Genomic DNA, 18,645 nt, shown 5'->3' with positions numbered 1-18,645 from the left:
AACATTCAAATATCAAGTATAAGTTTTTCATTCCGAGCAAACAAACGGTTTTGAATGATAATGAAATCTAAAAGCAGCTTCAGAGCTGGGCTTGGCATTCTGAAGCAAGCTCATCATATCCAGGATAGTTTTTCACTGTGGACAATGTCACTGTGTCCGCTGTGTTGGATACATTCAGATTTCATGTCTAATGTCGGTGCTTGTGATTACAGACGGTATTACATCTCTACCGATGAGAACTACCATTGACAATCAGCGGGAAGTATTAAGAGCATCGAAGTGCATCAGCAGAGTGTGTTCGTGTAACAGAATGTCGATTTTAGTTAACTAAAGGTAAAATAAGGTTCATTGAAGAGAGTTCATGGGTTTATTTAGGAAGTAAACATATGCAACACCAAGTGTCAGTGTTTTCACGTCTAAGCGTTTACGTGACTATGCGACTCAGTGGCTCACACAATAAGCTCAGTGATTCGAGTTAGCAGCTAACGAGGAAATGGTTGGCTGACCCTAGCTTAAAATCTGTTGGGCCGCACACGAGACCTGACAAGCAGTCCAAGAAGCTTTGAAGCATTGAACGCTGAGGTGACAAAGATTTATAAAAGTCAGTGTTCAAACGGGTACCGTCCACCTTCAGAATTCCCACAGTTTGTTCATGCAAGATGTTATTGAAGGCCCACTTTTAAGCAGCGCTAGTCTTGTGGTACGTGTGGAGCAGAGTGGCGCAGCGGAAGCGTGCTGGGCCCATAACCCAGAGGTCGATGGATCGAAACCATCCTCTGCTAGGCTCGTCTGTTTTCAGGACGTACTAAACAACTGTGCTCCGAAAGGCTTGCTTACAAGTCTGGGATAGGTTTCCAGGAAGAAGCCATTCACCTTCCAAAAATTGGACAAAACAGACTAAACCCAGAAGTTGCCTAACTAAGAAGCAAATCCTAGTTAATATAACCTGTTCGCCACATCTTCTTCAAAGCCCATTCACTTTGTTACCTCAACAGCGTGACATCACCTGTTTGCAACACAAGAACAACAATGGAGGCAACGGTGTACCTGCTGCTAAAGTGACGGTAAACGGTTGGACCACTGTGTTGCTTTGGGTGTACCCAAATGGCTGGCTGTGTTTGCCGGGAGACCAGTGACCAGGTACTGCCGCCTAACTGAAAACCAAACGTAGCCAGAAAGGATTAAGATTTGTCATTCTAGCCTTTCTATAGCAGTGATAACAAGTAGCCCCCTGCAACAATTTTGATGTCTTGTGTGGAAAGAAGATGGATTGGCTTTGCAGAGATTTTCAGAAGTTTTGGGCAGAGGGGCAGGTTTGTGGGACCTTGTGGGGCAATGGTAGCGCATCTGACTCCAGATCAGAAGCTTGCGTGTTCAAATCACATCAAGGTCAACCAAGAGTGACAGGACTGCAGCCTGTTTGAATTAATATGTGACTCAAAGTCTGTGCACATGCCACTGATCGACATCTCCCACCGTTTTTGTTTATAAAGCCTGGAGAGAAGAAGAGGGACTCTCCTTGGAGACAAGCACATTTTGTACATGAATGATTAGTATGTAAGTACAGTGGTGTGAACCGGTGATTGGAGAACTGTCAATCACTCAATGCTCCTGGGCACCGTTGCAACTTTTGTATATGAGCCCCTCCGACTAATTGCAACCTTATCTTAGCAGAAAAAGAAGCACCCGTAACGCATTTTCGCTGTGAGCAGGGTTTGAACCTGCGCGGGGAACCCCCCATTGGATTTCAAATCCAACGCCTTAACCTCTCGGCCATCACAGCTCCTCCACTTCACCTGCACCTTTTGGCCTGTGGTGAGAGATGCCTGCTCCCTGCTCCAACAGCGCTGGTTCTTTTGGAGATCATCACATGCCAGAACACTCCCTAGTCAGAAGTCACTTCTCTGGTAAATACCATTAACAGTCGTTGAAGAGACCATTGTGTGTGAAGTGTAAGGTCGTTTAGTCAGGTAAGATTTCATTCAAGGCTGACAGCACTGGTCTCCTACCCCCATGAATAGCATTTTGGTGCAGACGGCACAAGGAGCCTCTCCAGAGCAGCTTGTGTTTGAGACAGGAGATCATCACGTACAAAAGCACTCCCTTCTGAGCAATCACTTTTTAGGTGTGTGTGAGAGGAAGGTCTTTTATTTTTAGACACTGTCCAAGGACTTTGTCTTTCTCTGACAAGCATCAGTAACAAATATGCATTGTTAAGAATTTGTCTAGCTGGCTTGCAAAGCGCATCAGAGCGTTTGCACTGAATGACAGACACTATATTAGGCCTTTGATTGACTACTGCAAGCGCACTTCAAACCTCGATTTGTATTCTTTTCTCAAAGAGGAGAACCTTTCAAGTATAAAGAGAGATTCTACGTGTGCATGTTGACATGCATGGTCTGAAATGACATGCGTCTTTGGCACAACCTCTTTGCATTCACAAGTTGAACAACCTCCAGTTGCAGAAAAATTGCTTGTGTGGAAAGATGGTCTGGCTTCTCAGAGATTTTCAGAAGTTTTGAGCAGAGGGGCAGGTTTGTGGGACCTTGTGGCGCAATGGTAGCGCATCTGACTCCAGATCAGAAGGTTGCGTGTTCAAATCACGTCAAGGTCAGCCAAGAGTGAGGGGACTGCAGCCTGTGATTCCCTTCCAATAGGAGGTTTTTAGTTGCTTGTGGCATACTCGTCCGTCTGTCCAGAAATTCAGGTCCATGACTCATGACGTGTCTCCAGTGAGTTGTTGATGGTGTCAGTGAACACTGTAGACAACTGATCAGCACAGTGCCTCAGGGTGGATGGAGGCACCGAATTTGGCCCAGCTGCTTTGCGTGGGTCCTGTGTCTTAGAGAGTCTGTTTACATCCCTTTCAAGTATGGAAAGAGGTGTGAAGGCACATGGAGAAATTTGTGAGCTTTACTGAGTGGTAGAGGTGATGGGGGAGCCGCAAGTGTTGACCGTCTGGGGAGGGGGCCCGGGTAGCTGGACATTCCATTGTTTTCTGAAAGCACCAGGTGTGAATACATTGGATAGGTGTGAATAGTAGCTGAATTAGAGGGCTTCTGTAAATGGAACTGAATACAAATGGCAAACAAAACACCCACATGCTGCAGGTATACAGAGAACCATGCCATGAGATACATGTAAACACATAGTTGAAAGAAGTAAAGACTGCACCAAAGAGAAACTCACAAAATTATTGTAAAGAAAAAAACATTCAAATATCAAGTATACGTTTTTCATTCCGAGCAAACAAACGGTTTTGAATGATAATGAAATCTAAAAGCAGCTTCAGAGCTGGGCTTGGCATTCTGAAGCAAGCTCATCATATCCAGGATAGTTTTTCACTGTGGACAATGTCACTGTGTCCGCTGTGTTGGATACATTCAGATTTCATGTCTAATGTCGGTGCTTGTGATTACAGACGGTATTACATCTCTACCGATGAGAACTACCATTGACAATCAGCGGGAAGTATTAAGAGCATCGAAGTGCATCAGCAGAGTGTGTTCGTGTAACAGAATGTCGATTTTAGTTAACTAAAGGTAAAATAAGGTTCATTGAAGAGAGTTCATGGGTTTATTTAGGAAGTAAACATATGCAACACCAAGTGTCAGTGTTTTCACGTCTAAGCGTTTACGTGACTATGCGACTCAGTGGCTCACACAATAAGCTCAGTGATTCGAGTTAGCAGCTAACGAGGAAATGGTTGGCTGACCCTAGCTTAAAATCTGTTGGGCCGCACACGAGACCTGACAAGCAGTCCAAGAAGCTTTGAAGCATTGAACGCTGAGGTGACAAAGATTTATAAAAGTCAGTGTTCAAACGGGTACCGTCCACCTTCAGAATTCCCACAGTTTGTTCATGCAAGATGTTATTGAAGGCCCACTTTTAAGCAGCGCTAGTCTTGTGGTACGTGTGGAGCAGAGTGGCGCAGCGGAAGCGTGCTGGGCCCATAACCCAGAGGTCGATGGATCGAAACCATCCTCTGCTAGGCTCGTCTGTTTTCAGGACGTACTAAACAACTGTGCTCCGAAAGGCTTGCTTACAAGTCTGGGATAGGTTTCCAGGAAGAAGCCATTCACCTTCCAAAAATTGGACAAAACAGACTAAACCCAGAAGTTGCCTAACTAAGAAGCAAATCCTAGTGAATATAACCTGTTCGCCACATCTTCTTCAAAGCCCATTCACTTTGTTACCTCAACAGCGTGACATCACCTGTTTGCAACACAAGAACAACAATGGAGGCAACGGTGTACCTGCTGCTAAAGTGACGGTAAACGGTTGGACCACTGTGTTGCTTTGGGTGTACCCAAATGGCTGGCTGTGTTTGCCGGGAAACCAGTGACCAGGTACTGCCGCCTAACTGAAAACCAAACGTAGCCAGAAAGGATTAAGATTTGTCATTCTAGCCTTTCTATAGCAGTGATAACAAGTAGCCCCCTGCAACAATTTTGATGTCTTGTGTGGAAAGAAGATGGATTGGCTTTGCAGAGATTTTCAGAAGTTTTGGGCAGAGGGGCAGGTTTGTGGGACCTTGTGGGGCAATGGTAGCGCATCTGACTCCAGATCAGAAGCTTGCGTGTTCAAATCACATCAAGGTCAACCAAGAGTGACAGGACTGCAGCCTGTTTGAATTAATATGTGACTCAAAGTCTGTGCACATGCCACTGATCGACATCTCCCACCGTTTTTGTTTATAAAGCCTGGAGAGAAGAAGAGGGACTCTCCTTGGAGACAAGCACATTTTGTACATGAATGATTAGTATGTAAGTACAGTGGTGTGAACCGGTGATTGGAGAACTGTCAATCACTCAATGCTCCTGGGGACCGTTGCAACTTTTGTATATGAGCCCCTCCGACTAATTGCAACCTTATCTTAGCAGAAAAAGAAGCACCCGTAACGCATTTTCGCTGTGAGCAGGGTTTGAACCTGCGCGGGGAACCCCCCATTGGATTTCAAATCCAACGCCTTAACCTCTCGGCCATCACAGCTCCTCCACTTCACCTGCACCTTTTGGCCTGTGGTGAGAGATGCCTGCTCCCTGCTCCAACAGCGCTGGTTCTTTTGGAGATCATCACATGCCAGAACACTCCCTACTCAGAAGTCACTTCTCTGGTAAATACCATTAACAGTCGTTGAAGAGACCATTGTGTGTGAAGTGTAAGGTCGTTTAGTCAGGTAAGATTTCATTCAAGGCTGACAGCACTGGTCTCCTACCCCCATGAATAGCATTTTGGTGCAGACGGCACAAGGAGCCTCTCCAGAGCAGCTTGTGTTTGAGACAGGAGATCATCACGTACAAAAGCACTCCCTTCTGAGCAATCACTTTTTAGGTGTGTGTGAGAGGAAGGTCTTTTATTTTTAGACACTGTCCAAGGACTTTGTCTTTCTCTGACAAGCATCAGTAACAAATATGCATTGTTAAGAATTTGTCTAGCTGGCTTGCAAAGCTCATCAGAGCGTGAGCACTGAATGACAGACACTATATTAGGCCTTTGATTGACTACTGCAAGCGCACTTCAAACCTCGATTTGTATTCTTTTCTCAAAGAGGAGAACCTTTCAAGTATAAAGAGAGATTCTACGTGTGCATGTTGACATGCATGGTCTGAAATGACATGCGTCTTTGGCACAACCTCTTTGCATTCACAAGTTGAACAACCTCCAGTTGCAGAAAAATTGCTTGTGTGGAAAGATGGTCTGGCTTCTCAGAGATTTTCAGAAGTTTTGAGCAGAGGGGCAGGTTTGTGGGACCTTGTGGCGCAATGGTAGCGCATCTGACTCCAGATCAGAAGGTTGCGTGTTCAAATCACGTCAAGGTCAGCCGAGAGTGAGGGGACTGCAGCCTGTGATTCCCTTCCAATAGGAGGTTTTTAGTTGCTTGTGGCATACTCGTCCGTCTGTCCAGAAATTCAGGTCCATGACTCATGACGTGTCTCCAGTGAGTTGTTGATGGTGTCAGTGAACACTGTAGACAACTGATCAGCACAGTGCCTCAGGGTGGATGGAGGCACCGAATTTGGCCCAGCTGCTTTGCATGGGTCCTGTGTCTTAGAGAGTCTGTTTACATCCCTTTCAAGTATGGAAAGAGGTGTGAAGGCACATGGAGAAATTTGTGAGCTTTACTGAGTGGTAGAGGTGATGGGGGAGCCGCAAGTGTTGACCGTCTGGGGAGGGGGCCCGGGTAGCTGGACGTTCCATTGTTTTCTGAAAGCACCAGGTGTGAATACATTGGATAGGTGTGAATAGTAGCTGAATTAGAGGGCTTCTGTAAATGGAACTGAATACAAATGGCAAACAAAACACCCACATGCTTTAGGTATACAGAGAACCATGCCATGAGATACATGTAAACACATAGTTGAAAGAAGTAAAGACTGCACCAAAGAGAAACTCACAAAATTATTGTAAAGAAAAAAACATTCAAATATCAAGTATAAGTTTTTCATTCTGAGCAAACAAACAGTTTTGAATGATAATGAAATCTAAAAGCAGCTTCAGAGCTGGGCTTGGCATTCTGAAGCAAGCTCATCATATCCAGGATAGTTTTTCACTGTGGACAATGTCACTGTGTCCGCTGTGTTGGATACATTCAGATTTCATGTCTAATGTCGGTGCTTGTGATTACAGACGGTATTACATCTCTACCGATGAGAACTACCATTGACAATCAGCGGGAAGTATTAAGAGCATCGAAGTGCATCAGCAGAGTGTGTTCGTGTAACAGAATGTCGATTTTAGTTAACTAAAGGTAAAATAAGGTTCATTGAAGAGAGTTCATGGGTTTATTTAGGAAGTAAACATACGCAACACCAAGTGTCAGTGTTTTCACGTCTAAGCGTTTACGTGACTATGCGACTCAGTGGCTCACACAATAAGCTCAGTGATTCGAGTTAGCAGCTAACGAGGAAATGGTTGGCTGACCCTAGCTTAAAATCTGTTGGGCCGCACACGAGACCTGACAAGCAGTCCAAGAAGCTCTGAAGCATTGAACGCCAAGGTGACAAAGATTTATAAAAGTCAGTGTTCAAACGGGTACCGTCCACCTTCAGAATTCCCACAGTTTGTTCATGCAAGATGTTATTGAAGGCCCACTTTTAAGCAGCGCTAGTCTTGTGGTACGTGTGGAGCAGAGTGGCGCAGCGGAAGCGTGCTGGGCCCATAACCCAGAGGTCGATGGATCGAAACCATCCTCTGCTAGCCTCGTCTGTTTTCAGGACGTACTAAACAACTGTGCTCCGAAAGGCTTGCTTACAAGTCTGGGATAGGTTTCCAGGAAGAAGCCATTCACCTTCCTAAAATTGGACAAAACAGACTAAACCCAGAAGTTGCCTCACTAAGAAGCAAATCCTAGTGAATATAACCTGTTCGCCACATCTTCTTCAAAGCCCATTCACTTTGTTACCTCAACAGCGTGACATCACCTGTTTGCAACACAAGAACAACAATGGAGGCAACGGTGTACCTGCTGCTAAAGTGACGGTAAACGGTTGGACCACTGTGTTGCTTTGGGTGTACCCAAATGGCTGGCTGTGTTTGCCGGGAGACCAGTGACCAGGTACTGCCGCCTAACTGAAAACCAAACGTAGCCAGAAAGGATTAAGATTTGTCATTCTAGCCTTTCTATAGCAGTGATAACAAGTAGCCCCCTGCAACAATTTTGATGTCTTGTGTGGAAAGAAGATGGATTGGCTTTGCAGAGATTTTCAGAAGTTTTGGGCAGAGGGGCAGGTTTGTGGGACCTTGTGGGGCAATGGTAGCGCATCTGACTCCAGATCAGAAGCTTGCGTGTTCAAATCACATCAAGGTCAACCAAGAGTGACAGGACTGCAGCCTGTTTGAATTAATATGTGACTCAAAGTCTGTGCACATGCCACTGATCGACATCTCCCACCGTTTTTGTTTATAAAGCCTGGAGAGAAGAAGAGGGACTCTCCTTGGAGACAAGCACATTTTGTACATGAATGATTAGTATGTAAGTACAGTGGTGTGAACCGGTGATTGGAGAACTGTCAATCACTCAATGCTCCTGGGCACTGTTGCAACTTTTGTATATGAGCCCCTCCGACTAATTGCAACCTTATCTTAGCAGAAAAAGAAGCACCCGTAACGCATTTTCGCTGTGAGCAGGGTTTGAATCTGCGCGGGGAACACCCCATTGGATTTCAAATCCAACGCCTTAACCTCTCGGCCATCACAGCTCCTCCTCTTCACCTGCACCTTTTGGCCTGTGGTGAGAGATGCCTGCTCCCTGCTCCAACAGCGCTGGTTCTTTTGGAGATCATCACATGCCAGAACACTCCCTACTCAGAAGTCACTTCTCTGGTAAATACCATTAACAGTCGTTGAAGAGACCATTGTGTGTGAAGTGTAAGGTGGTTTAGTCAGGTAAGATTTCATTCAAGGCTGACAGCACTGGTCTCCTACCCCCATGAATAGCATTTTGGTGCAGACGGCACAAGGAGCCTCTCCAGAGCAGCTTGTGTTTGAGACAGGAGATCATCACGTACAAAAGCACTCCCTTCTGAGCAATCACTTTTTAGGTGTGTGTGAGAGGAAGGTCTTTTATTTTTAGACACTGTCCAAGGACTTTGTCTTTCTCTGACAAGCATCAGTAACAAATATGCATTGTTAAGAATTTGTCTAGCTGGCTTGCAAAGCTCATCAGAGCGTGAGCACTGAATGACAGACACTATATTAGGCCTTTGATTGACTACTGCAAGCGCACTTCAAACCTCGATTTGTATTCTTTTCTCAAAGAGGAGAACCTTTCAAGTATAAAGAGAGATTCTACGTGTGCATGTTGACATGCATGGTCTGAAATGACATGCGTCTTTGGCACAACCTCTTTGCATTCACAAGTTGAACAACCTCCAGTTGCAGAAAAATTGCTTGTGTGGAAAGATGGTCTGGCTTCTCAGAGATTTTCAGAAGTTTTGAGCAGAGGGGCAGGTTTGTGGGACCTTGTGGCGCAATGGTAGCGCATCTGACTCCAGATCAGAAGGTTGCGTGTTCAAATCACGTCAAGGTCAGCCGAGAGTGAGGGGACTGCAGCCTGTGATTCCCTTCCAATAGGAGGTTTTTAGTTGCTTGTGGCATACTCGTCCGTCTGTCCAGAAATTCAGGTCCATGACTCATGACGTGTCTCCAGTGAGTTGTTGATGGTGTCAGTGAACACTGTAGACAACTGATCAGCACAGTGCCTCAGGGTGGATGGAGGCACCGAATTTGGCCCAGCTGCTTTGCATGGGTCCTGTGTCTTAGAGAGTCTGTTTACATCCCTTTCAAGTATGGAAAGAGGTGTGAAGGCACATGGAGAAATTTGTGAGCTTTACTGAGTGGTAGAGGTGATGGGGGAGCCGCAAGTGTTGACCGTCTGGGGAGGGGGCCCGGGTAGCTGGACGTTCCATTGTTTTCTGAAAGCACCAGGTGTGAATACATTGGATAGGTGTGAATAGTAGCTGAATTAGAGGGCTTCTGTAAATGGAACTGAATACAAATGGCAAACAAAACACCCACATGCTTTAGGTATACAGAGAACCATGCCATGAGATACATGTAAACACATAGTTGAAAGAAGTAAAGACTGCACCAAAGAGAAACTCACAAAATTATTGTAAAGAAAAAAACATTCAAATATCAAGTATAAGTTTTTCATTCTGAGCAAACAAACAGTTTTGAATGATAATGAAATCTAAAAGCAGCTTCAGAGCTGGGCTTGGCATTCTGAAGCAAGCTCATCATATCCAGGATAGTTTTTCACTGTGGACAATGTCACTGTGTCCGCTGTGTTGGATACATTCAGATTTCATGTCTAATGTCGGTGCTTGTGATTACAGACGGTATTACATCTCTACCGATGAGAACTACCAATGACAATCAGCGGGAAGTATTAAGAGCATCGAAGTGCATCAGCAGAGTGTGTTCGTGTAACAGAATGTCGATTTTAGTTAACTAAAGGTAAAATAAGGTTCATTGAAGAGAGTTCATGGGTTTATTTAGGAAGTAAACATACGCAACACCAAGTGTCAGTGTTTTCACGTCTAAGCGTTTACGTGACTATGCGACTCAGTGGCTCACACAATAAGCTCAGTGATTCGAGTTAGCAGCTAACGAGGAAATGGTTGGCTGACCCTAGCTTAAAATCTGTTGGGCCGCACACGAGACCTGACAAGCAGTCCAAGAAGCTCTGAAGCATTGAACGCCAAGGTGACAAAGATTTATAAAAGTCAGTGTTCAAACGGGTACCGTCCACCTTCAGAATTCCCACAGTTTGTTCATGCAAGATGTTATTGAAGGCCCACTTTTAAGCAGCGCTAGTCTTGTGGTACGTGTGGAGCAGAGTGGCGCAGCGGAAGCGTGCTGGGCCCATAACCCAGAGGTCGATGGATCGAAACCATCCTCTGCTAGGCTCGTCTGTTTTCAGGACGTACTAAACAACTGTGCTCCGAAAGGCTTGCTTACAAGTCTGGGATAGGTTTCCAGGAAGAAGCCATTCACCTTCCTAAAATTGGACAAAACAGACTAAACCCAGAAGTTGCCTCACTAAGAAGCAAATCCTAGTGAATATAACCTGTTCGCCACATCTTCTTCAAAGCCCATTCACTTTGTTACCTCAACAGCGTGACATCACCTGTTTGCAACACAAGAACAACAATGGAGGCAACGGTGTACCTGCTGCTAAAGTGACGGTAAACGGTTGGACCACTGTGTTGCTTTGGGTGTACCCAAATGGCTGGCTGTGTTTGCCGGGAGACCAGTGACCAGGTACTGCCGCCTAACTGAAAACCAAACGTAGCCAGAAAGGATTAAGATTTGTCATTCTAGCCTTTCTATAGCAGTGATAACAAGTAGCCCCCTGCAACAATTTTGATGTCTTGTGTGGAAAGAAGATGGATTGGCTTTGCAGAGATTTTCAGAAGTTTTGGGCAGAGGGGCAGGTTTGTGGGACCTTCTGGGGCAATGGTAACGCATCTGACTCCAGATCAGAAGCTTGCATGTTCAAATCACATCAAGGTCAACCAAGAGTGACAGGACTGCAGCCTGTTTGAATTAATATGTGACTCAAAGTCTGTGCACATGCCACTGATCGACATCTCCCACCGTTTTTGTTTATAAAGCCTGGAGAGAAGAAGAGGGACTCTCCTTGGAGACAAGCACATTTTGTACATGAATGATTAGTATGTAAGTACAGTGGTGTGAACCGGTGATTGGAGAACTGTCAATCACTCAATGCTCCTGGGCACCGTTGCAACTTTTGTATATGAGCCCCTCCGACTAATTGCAACCTTATCTTAGCAGAAAAAGAAGCACCCATACTCCAACAGCGCTGGTTCTTTTGGAGATCATCACATGCCAGAACACTCCCTAGTCAGAAGTCACTTCTCTGGTAAATACCATTAACAGTCGTTGAAGAGACCATTGTGTGTGAAGTGTAAGGTCGTTTAGTCAGGTAAGATTTCATTCAAGGCTGACAGCACTGGTCTCCTACCCCCATGAATAGCATTTTGGTGCAGACGGCACAAGGAGCCTCTCCAGAGCAGCTTGTGTTTGAGACAGGAGATCATCACGTACAAAAGCACTCCCTTCTGAGCAATCACTTTTTAGGTGTGTGTGAGAGGAAGGTCTTTTATTTTTAGACACTGTCCAAGGACTTTGTCTTTCTCTGACAAGCATCAGTAACAAATATGCATTGTTAAGAATTTGTCTAGCTGGCTTGCAAAGCTCATCAGAGCGTGAGCACTGGATGACAGACACTATATTAGGCCTTTGATTGACTACTGCAAGCGCACTTCAAACCTCGATTTGTATTCTTTTCTCAAAGAGGAGAACCTTTCAAGTATAAAGAGAGATTCTACGTGTGCATGTTGACATGCATGGTCTGAAATGACATGCGTCTTTGGCACAACCTCTTTGCATTCACAAGTTGAACAACCTCCAGTTGCAGAAAAATTGCTTGTGTGGAAAGATGGTCTGGCTTCTCAGAGATTTTCAGAAGTTTTGAGCAGAGGGGCAGGTTTGTGGGACCTTGTGGCGCAATGGTAGCGCATCTGACTCCAGATCAGAAGGTTGCGTGTTCAAATCACGTCAAGGTCAGCCGAGAGTGAGGGGACTGCAGCCTGTGATTCCCTTCCAATAGGAGGTTTTTAGTTGCTTGTGGCATACTCGTCCGTCTGTCCAGAAATTCAGGTCCATGACTCATGACGTGTCTCCAGTGAGTTGTTGATGGTGTCAGTGAACACTGTAGACAACTGATCAGCACAGTGCCTCAGGGTGGATGGAGGCACCGAATTTGGCCCAGCTGCTTTGCATGGGTCCTGTGTCTTAGAGAGTCTGTTTACATCCCTTTCAAGTATGGAAAGAGGTGTGAAGGCACATGGAGAAATTTGTGAGCTTTACTGAGTGGTAGAGGTGATGGGGGAGCCGCAAGTGTTGACCGTCTGGGGAGGGGGCCCGGGTAGCTGGACGTTCCATTGTTTTCTGAAAGCACCAGGTGTGAATACATTGGATAGGTGTTGTTATGGTTCAAAAATATTGGAGATGGACACCAGAGGAAAAACCCACAATAACAACACTGGTCCGGTCGGGTTGAGTCAAACGATGATTTAATGATCACACACGTGGGAGATGGACACTGTATGCAGACAGTCTCAGATCTCATCTCAAAAAACACATCACCATAGTTTTATGAAATCAGGGTATTAGAACGCCCCCTCATGCGTAGTGACAGGTGTAATACAATCAATGTTGACAATTTTATTTAACACAAAGAATAACATCGTCTCCTTCCCGAGGGCAGATGCTAACTGCCCCCCTCTCCTGGAACCGTCTGTACCCTGCTAAGACACAACATGGCAGCTACAAGGACTCTTTCATTTATTAAGACCATCAGTGTGTATTGCTCTAAATCAAGTATATAATATTAAATGAATATTGCTGGATCAGCTACTTCTACTTAAAACATATTAAAACATGACTAAGCACAAAATCACCAAGAATAACATCTTATAAGTGCTGTGTAAGCGCGTGCGGCCTTCCAAGCTCAAAGCCTTTGCCCTCCATAGATCAGCCAGACTCGCGCTGGCTGTAGCTTTTAACCTTTAATTACCTTGAGCACAACTCTAGAATGAGCAACAAACTGCAATGTGTATGGAATGATCATGGTTACATCTGCAATGGAAAATCATGTTATTATTCTGGTACCTGTAAAAAAGATCAAACTAAAGTTATCACCATCACTGTAATGCAAAGAATAATGTAAGATCAAAAACTTCAATTCATGCTTAATGCAAAGCTGGTTATATACTTCTAATGAACTAATAATGCCATATTAAAATATTAAATGATAATGAGAAAAACATCCCCTCCTTATTCTACAATTCCCTCTGTTGACCTCTGGAGAATCCAGAGGTCACAAACAGTTGTGTCCCTCCTTGGCCTACACATTCAGTTCCACATGCATCATTGGCATCATGGACATTGGAGTAATGACTCCAGGGTCCACTGCCCTCACAGACATACTTTTGAACATTCTTCTGGCACAAGGGATGAGACAACAACAAATAACCATAATACCCACCACAACAGACAAAGAAAACATGACCGAAGCGATGACCCCCTTCCACCGTCCGAACACTGAGGTCAGCCAGCCTTCTAACGGATTACCAACACCGGAGTGATCATGCATAGTTTCAGAAAGGCTCTTTAGGCCCTCCAGAGCCTTGGTTACCGACCCATCTGGAGCAGTATTGTTTGGAATAAAGGTGCAACACTGGTCGGCAAACATAGCACACACGCCCCCCTTTTCCGCTAACAACATGTCAAGGGCCATTCTATTCTGCACTCCCATTAACGAGGTCGGACCCACCTGCTCCGCTAACCCCTCCAATCCGTCTCTGGTCAGGTTAGAGAGCCTCAGTACATTGTAATGAACATAATTAATCCTATCTACATTCTTGTTTGGAGTCACTGGAAAGAAAGCAGAAATTATTGGAATATTTTCAAACCCGGCTGCTATTTGGTCAACAAGTTTAAATTCATTTGGAACCCCCCTGGGCACTCCAATGGAGTCGATCCAGGTGGGGGAATTCATTCTAGGGTCATAAACATTTGTGTCTTGTATTCCTCTCTTTCTCAAAATGTGTCTTTTGCGCCTGGCTGCCAAAGTGCGCGTATTGTGTGAGGGAATTGACTTTACCTTATTTCCGATTAGCATAAGTGGCGCTCCTAGTCTCACCATCGCGCACGTCCTCACGCTCCCAAGAGGAACACGTACCAGTAGAGTCCTGTGCCCGCAATAGAAATACAGCCCGCTCCTAGCCCAAGTCCCAATTAGGGTGGCTGCATCACTCACATTGTTGGTGGTCCTCCCAATCTGGGTGACCGAACACCAACTGGGGTCAATTTCCCCCAACCGATATTTAACTTTATCTGTGGTAAACTTAAAGCACGTATAATTATCTTTCCGGGGCATAAACGGCCCTACTTGCGTGAGCTTGCCAATAGGGGGAAATAGACTGGACAACACAGTGCAGTTCCCCGTATTCACAGCTCCTCTAGTTATTTGCAACATACAATTATAGCCCCACTGATCCTCTGGATACAGAGGTGCAGGCTCTATAAATAAACGCGGCCTTGCCGAAGCGCAGGCTACACAATTAGCCACTTTTTGTTCTCTAGCATTTTGGGCTATCCAGTCCAGCCAGATGTTGCTGTCACTGAACCCGGTAGCGCGTTCAATCAAATCCTGAGGTTTCAGGGTGGTGTAGTCCACCGACACTACTCGCCTCTCCCTTGGTTCGTGCTCCTCTGGTGTAGCTTCCGATGACCCGCTCCCCTCATGCCCTGTAAAAGATGCAACAGAGCTGGTGGGAGTAGAAATCACACGAGTTGTTATGTCTTCTCTACCTGACGGTACGCGATTAGTTTTTTCTAGGAAATTAACTTTAATTAACCCTTTTGGATCAACCCCCGCTATTTCCACCCCCAGAACCAAATACATAGATTGTTTGCGATGCCAATTCCCCAATGATAAAGTTAACGCGTTTCCAGAGGGGCTAAAATCCCTCTGTAGTTTAAGCCCGTTTTCTGATCCTGATTCTAACGGTTCCCAATTTTGCCCAGTGTAACCCCTTACCTGGTCCCAATTACGGCACCAGCTGTCATACGGACGATTTCCCCTCTCGCAGTGCGTACTCACTGAATAATCCCAACAGACCCACACATTGTATCCCCTCCAAGCACTGCCGACGTCCCTGCAATTAACAACATCACACAGATCAAACGTAAAGGAAGTTGTGGAGCCAATAACATAATCTAATTCTAAACCACCATATGTGCTGAGACACTCATCCTTTTTACCAGAGACCTCGCGCTTCACTCTTGCCCGCAACCTTAAATCACTATGGACCACGCGTGATGTACTTGGTGTATCAAACAACGCCGGACTGGCATGGCCTCCGTGCTCAGACTGGTTTCCCGGGTCGGTCTGCAACAATCAAATCAAAAAACAAATAGCCATGATTAGCAACATAGTTAACATCAAACTCATAATAATTTTGAACATTGTGATGGCTTTTGAAACTCTTCTTTCATCACCAGTGTCTAATTGTTGTGATGGCATGGTGGTATGTGAATGTTATGGTGTAGTAAAAAGTTCAAAGCCCTTTGTCAGAGCCTCTCTCCTGTTTTAGGTGTTCAGTGTGGTACCGCTCCTTTTCGTTGGCGCGGCGATCTCCTCCTTGGCTGCTCTTCTTTCTTCGACCTTCCGGGTAGACCACCGGTCGGTCCGTTGCACAGGTGTGAGGGATTATTCTGCCGCTCAATTTCACCTGCGTCGGGTTGAGATTGATCCTTCCCCACCAAGCCCTCGTGCGCAGCCGCGCACTGCGTCCAGTGATACCAGGTGTCGCCTTTCCCCTTCAGTTGGACCGCTGTCGCCGTCCGAGCCGATACCTCATATGGACCAGTCCAGCGGGGCTCCTTCCACTTTCGTTTGATGACTCTCAGCCACACTGTTTTCGCGTCCGGGACCTCTCCTTCTCCTGTGGGCCCTTTACAAGCCGCCTGTTTCGTGAAACTGGACACTAGCGCCTTTAGCTCGTTCCAGTAGTCTGCGTGGGACCGGTTCCCCTTTTTGTCCCGTTCAACTGAGCCCACCGTCCAAGGTGCCGGAAACTGTCTCCCGGTTTGCAGCTCGTATGGTGTAAAACCTGTGGATTGATTAACAGAACATCTTATGGTCATCAACGCAACCGGCAGGGCTGCGACCCAATTTAGCCCTGTTTGCGCGCAGATTTTTGCCAATTTGTTTTTCAAATTTAGGTTCATTCTTTCTACTTTCCCCTGAGACTGAGGATGATAGACCGTTCCAAATTTATGCTGGACGCCCAACATTTTTTCTACTTTTTCCAAATCTTGATTTTTAAAATGGGTTCCATTATCTGATCTAATTCTTTTCGGGAACCCATGACGGGGAATGTAATGATTGATTAAACACTTAATGACAGTCTTAGCATCCTCCTTTTTTGTAGCCCAGGCCTCTGGCCAGCCGGTCAAAGCGTCAACACACACTAACAAATATCTTACACCGCCCGGCCCAGAATCAATCATATCAGTGAAATCAATAACAATCTCCTCTCCCGGCCTCTCAGGGGGCCGAAACTTACCCACTTCCGGTTTTACTGCTGGCTTAGGATTGTGTGCCCCACAGATTAAGCACATCCTGGCCTTCTCCCTTATCATTCCTCGCAGCTCAGGATGCCACCAATGACACAAATTTCTTTCCATCTGGGCTCTCCCCACGTGGGCAAGTCCGTGGGCTTCATCCACCTTCTGTTCTGCCATTTTGGCTGTCAGCACGGGGCGCCCGTCTGGCCCCCTCCACAAATGTCCATCCTGCCAGGCTCCTTTGTTTTTCCACACCCCCTTTTCCTCTGGGGATGCCTCCTCCTGGGCCCGTTTAACTTCCTCAATCAAGTCAACAGATCTCTCCTCTTCTGGGGTTACCTGTATCATTTGTCTCTGTCCTTTGTAGCCTGCGGCCTCCTTTGCGGCTTCGTCTGCTCTCTGGTTTCCTTTTTCCACCATGCTGGTTCCTTGGGAGTGAGCTTTGCATTTTATAATGCTCACCTCCTCTGGGTCAGCCAAGGCCTTTTCCAGTTCCTCCATTTCATGTTTGTGGGAAATAGGTGCATTGGTTGCTGTTCTGAATCCTGCTCTTTTCCACTGAGGCAGCTCCACATGCGCTGCTCCAAACGCATATGCCGAATCGGTGTAGATGTTCACTCTCCTGTTCTTGGCTAGTCTCAAAGCTCGAGCTAAGGCTATCACTTCAGCTCTCTGGGCCGACTGCTTTCCCTCAATCCTTCCTGACTCTCTGACCTGATAATCTCCTTCTACTCTGCAGACCACCGCATACCCTGCTTTCAGTCCTCCTTCGTCTCGGTGGCAACATCCATCGGTGAACCAGTCCTCAGCTCCCGGTATGGGTTCGGCCTTCAGGTCCTCTCTAATCTTTTCCTCGATCTGTGCTCTTTTGGCGCAGTCATGTGGTTCCCCTACACCCATTAAATCTGCCATGTTAATTCCTTCATGTGTGAATGTCAAATTTGGGGCCTCTAAGACTTTACTCAGTCTCTGTTGTGCCCGTGGTGACATACAAAATGCTTGTGAATTCACGTATGCCACTATGCTATGTGTAGTGAGTATTTTTAGTGGGTGTTCTCTCACTACATGTGCTGTTTTTTGGATAATTCTAGCGACCCCTGCTGCATGTTGTGTGCATGTAGGATGCTTTGCTTCTGTTGGATGTAGTTTTACACTAACATACATGAGCACTTCTCTACCCCCCCCTTTTTTCTGAAACAACACTCCATTTACAATTGAGTTTGTTTCAGAAACATCCAAATAGAATGGCTCATCATAATTGGGTGTGGCTAAATCTGAGGCCCTTGACAAATCCTGTTTTACCCTAATAAATGCGGCTTCAGCTTCAGGCGTCCAAGGCAACTCAGCCTTAAAGTTTCGAACACCAACTTGCTTCATTAGGCCCCTTAAAGGGGCAGTTTTGCCTGCATAATCCGGAATGAACTGCCTGCTGTAACCTGTTAAACCAAGAAAAGAAAGCATTTCTCTCACAGTTCGCGGTTTTGGGTGTGTCAAAATTTGGTCTCTGTGTGTGTTCATCAAACCCACTGATTTGTGTGCGATTACCCGGCCCAAAAAGGTCACTTCAGGGCGAACTAACTGCAGCTTGTCTTTACTTACTTTAAAGCCACATTCCGCCAACCTATTCAACACAACGAACGATGCCGCTGTACAATCCGCTGCTGACGGGGCTGCAATGAGAAGATCATCAACATATTGTATTAATGTACAATCATTAGGCAATTTACATGACGACAGGGCTTCTTTAAGCACCTGATTGAAAATGCCTGGAGAAAGTGCAAAGCCTTGTGGCAAACGTGTGTATCTGAGTTGTTGGCCTCTGTATGTGAATGAAAAAATGTCTCTGAGTGACTCATGCAGAGGAAGACAAAAGAATGCATTTGCCAGGTCAATGCACGTGAACCACTTTTGGTCACATGTGATAGCTGATAAAGCTGTGTACAGATTTGGTACCGGTGCAGTAGTAGAGAGCAATAT

The 18,645-nt window shown here is 45.8% G+C and overlaps 1 protein-coding gene and 11 non-coding genes across 12 annotated transcripts; 8 read left to right on the top strand and 4 right to left on the bottom strand.

Annotated features, from left to right (window-relative positions):
• Window positions 1-710: 710 nt before the first annotated feature.
• Window positions 711-782, top strand: trnam-cau (transfer RNA methionine (anticodon CAU)). Its single transcript has one exon. It is a non-coding gene; the product is annotated as a tRNA-Met (tRNA).
• Window positions 783-1,700: 918 nt separating this feature from the next.
• On the bottom strand, window positions 1,701-1,783 carry trnas-uga (transfer RNA serine (anticodon UGA)). Its single transcript has one exon. It is a non-coding gene; the product is annotated as a tRNA-Ser (tRNA).
• A 759-nt stretch (window positions 1,784-2,542) lies between these two features.
• trnaw-cca (transfer RNA tryptophan (anticodon CCA)) lies at window positions 2,543-2,614 on the top strand. Its single transcript has one exon. It is a non-coding gene; the product is annotated as a tRNA-Trp (tRNA).
• Window positions 2,615-3,919: 1,305 nt separating this feature from the next.
• trnam-cau (transfer RNA methionine (anticodon CAU)) lies at window positions 3,920-3,991 on the top strand. The gene has a single exon. It is a non-coding gene; the product is annotated as a tRNA-Met (tRNA).
• Window positions 3,992-4,909: 918 nt separating this feature from the next.
• trnas-uga (transfer RNA serine (anticodon UGA)) lies at window positions 4,910-4,992 on the bottom strand. Its single transcript has one exon. It is a non-coding gene; the product is annotated as a tRNA-Ser (tRNA).
• A 759-nt stretch (window positions 4,993-5,751) lies between these two features.
• On the top strand, window positions 5,752-5,823 carry trnaw-cca (transfer RNA tryptophan (anticodon CCA)). The gene has a single exon. It is a non-coding gene; the product is annotated as a tRNA-Trp (tRNA).
• Window positions 5,824-7,128: 1,305 nt separating this feature from the next.
• On the top strand, window positions 7,129-7,200 carry trnam-cau (transfer RNA methionine (anticodon CAU)). Its single transcript has one exon. It is a non-coding gene; the product is annotated as a tRNA-Met (tRNA).
• A 918-nt stretch (window positions 7,201-8,118) lies between these two features.
• trnas-uga (transfer RNA serine (anticodon UGA)) lies at window positions 8,119-8,201 on the bottom strand. The gene has a single exon. It is a non-coding gene; the product is annotated as a tRNA-Ser (tRNA).
• Window positions 8,202-8,960: 759 nt separating this feature from the next.
• Window positions 8,961-9,032, top strand: trnaw-cca (transfer RNA tryptophan (anticodon CCA)). The gene has a single exon. It is a non-coding gene; the product is annotated as a tRNA-Trp (tRNA).
• Window positions 9,033-10,337: 1,305 nt separating this feature from the next.
• trnam-cau (transfer RNA methionine (anticodon CAU)) lies at window positions 10,338-10,409 on the top strand. Its single transcript has one exon. It is a non-coding gene; the product is annotated as a tRNA-Met (tRNA).
• A 1,615-nt stretch (window positions 10,410-12,024) lies between these two features.
• On the top strand, window positions 12,025-12,096 carry trnaw-cca (transfer RNA tryptophan (anticodon CCA)). Its single transcript has one exon. It is a non-coding gene; the product is annotated as a tRNA-Trp (tRNA).
• A 3,600-nt stretch (window positions 12,097-15,696) lies between these two features.
• On the bottom strand, window positions 15,697-16,945 carry LOC146547001 (uncharacterized). Its single transcript, XM_085266091.1, has 2 exons — window positions 16,668-16,945; window positions 15,697-16,211 (listed from the first exon to the last, which is right to left on the bottom strand). The coding sequence occupies exons 1-2, from the start codon at window positions 16,843-16,845 to the stop codon at window positions 15,697-15,699; spliced, it is 693 nt and encodes a 230-aa protein (XP_085122217.1). The 5' UTR covers window positions 16,846-16,945.
• Window positions 16,946-18,645: the final 1,700 nt, after the last annotated feature.

The sequence above is a fragment of the Mchenga conophoros genome, linkage group LG23 (assembly GCF_057382185.1).
Source record: "Mchenga conophoros isolate Kocher_MC1m ecotype Shallow Benthic linkage group LG23, M_conophoros_male_GT1.1, whole genome shotgun sequence".
Taxonomy (NCBI): domain Eukaryota; kingdom Metazoa; phylum Chordata; class Actinopteri; order Cichliformes; family Cichlidae; genus Mchenga; species Mchenga conophoros.
This window is presented reverse-complemented; position numbering and strand designations above follow the sequence as displayed.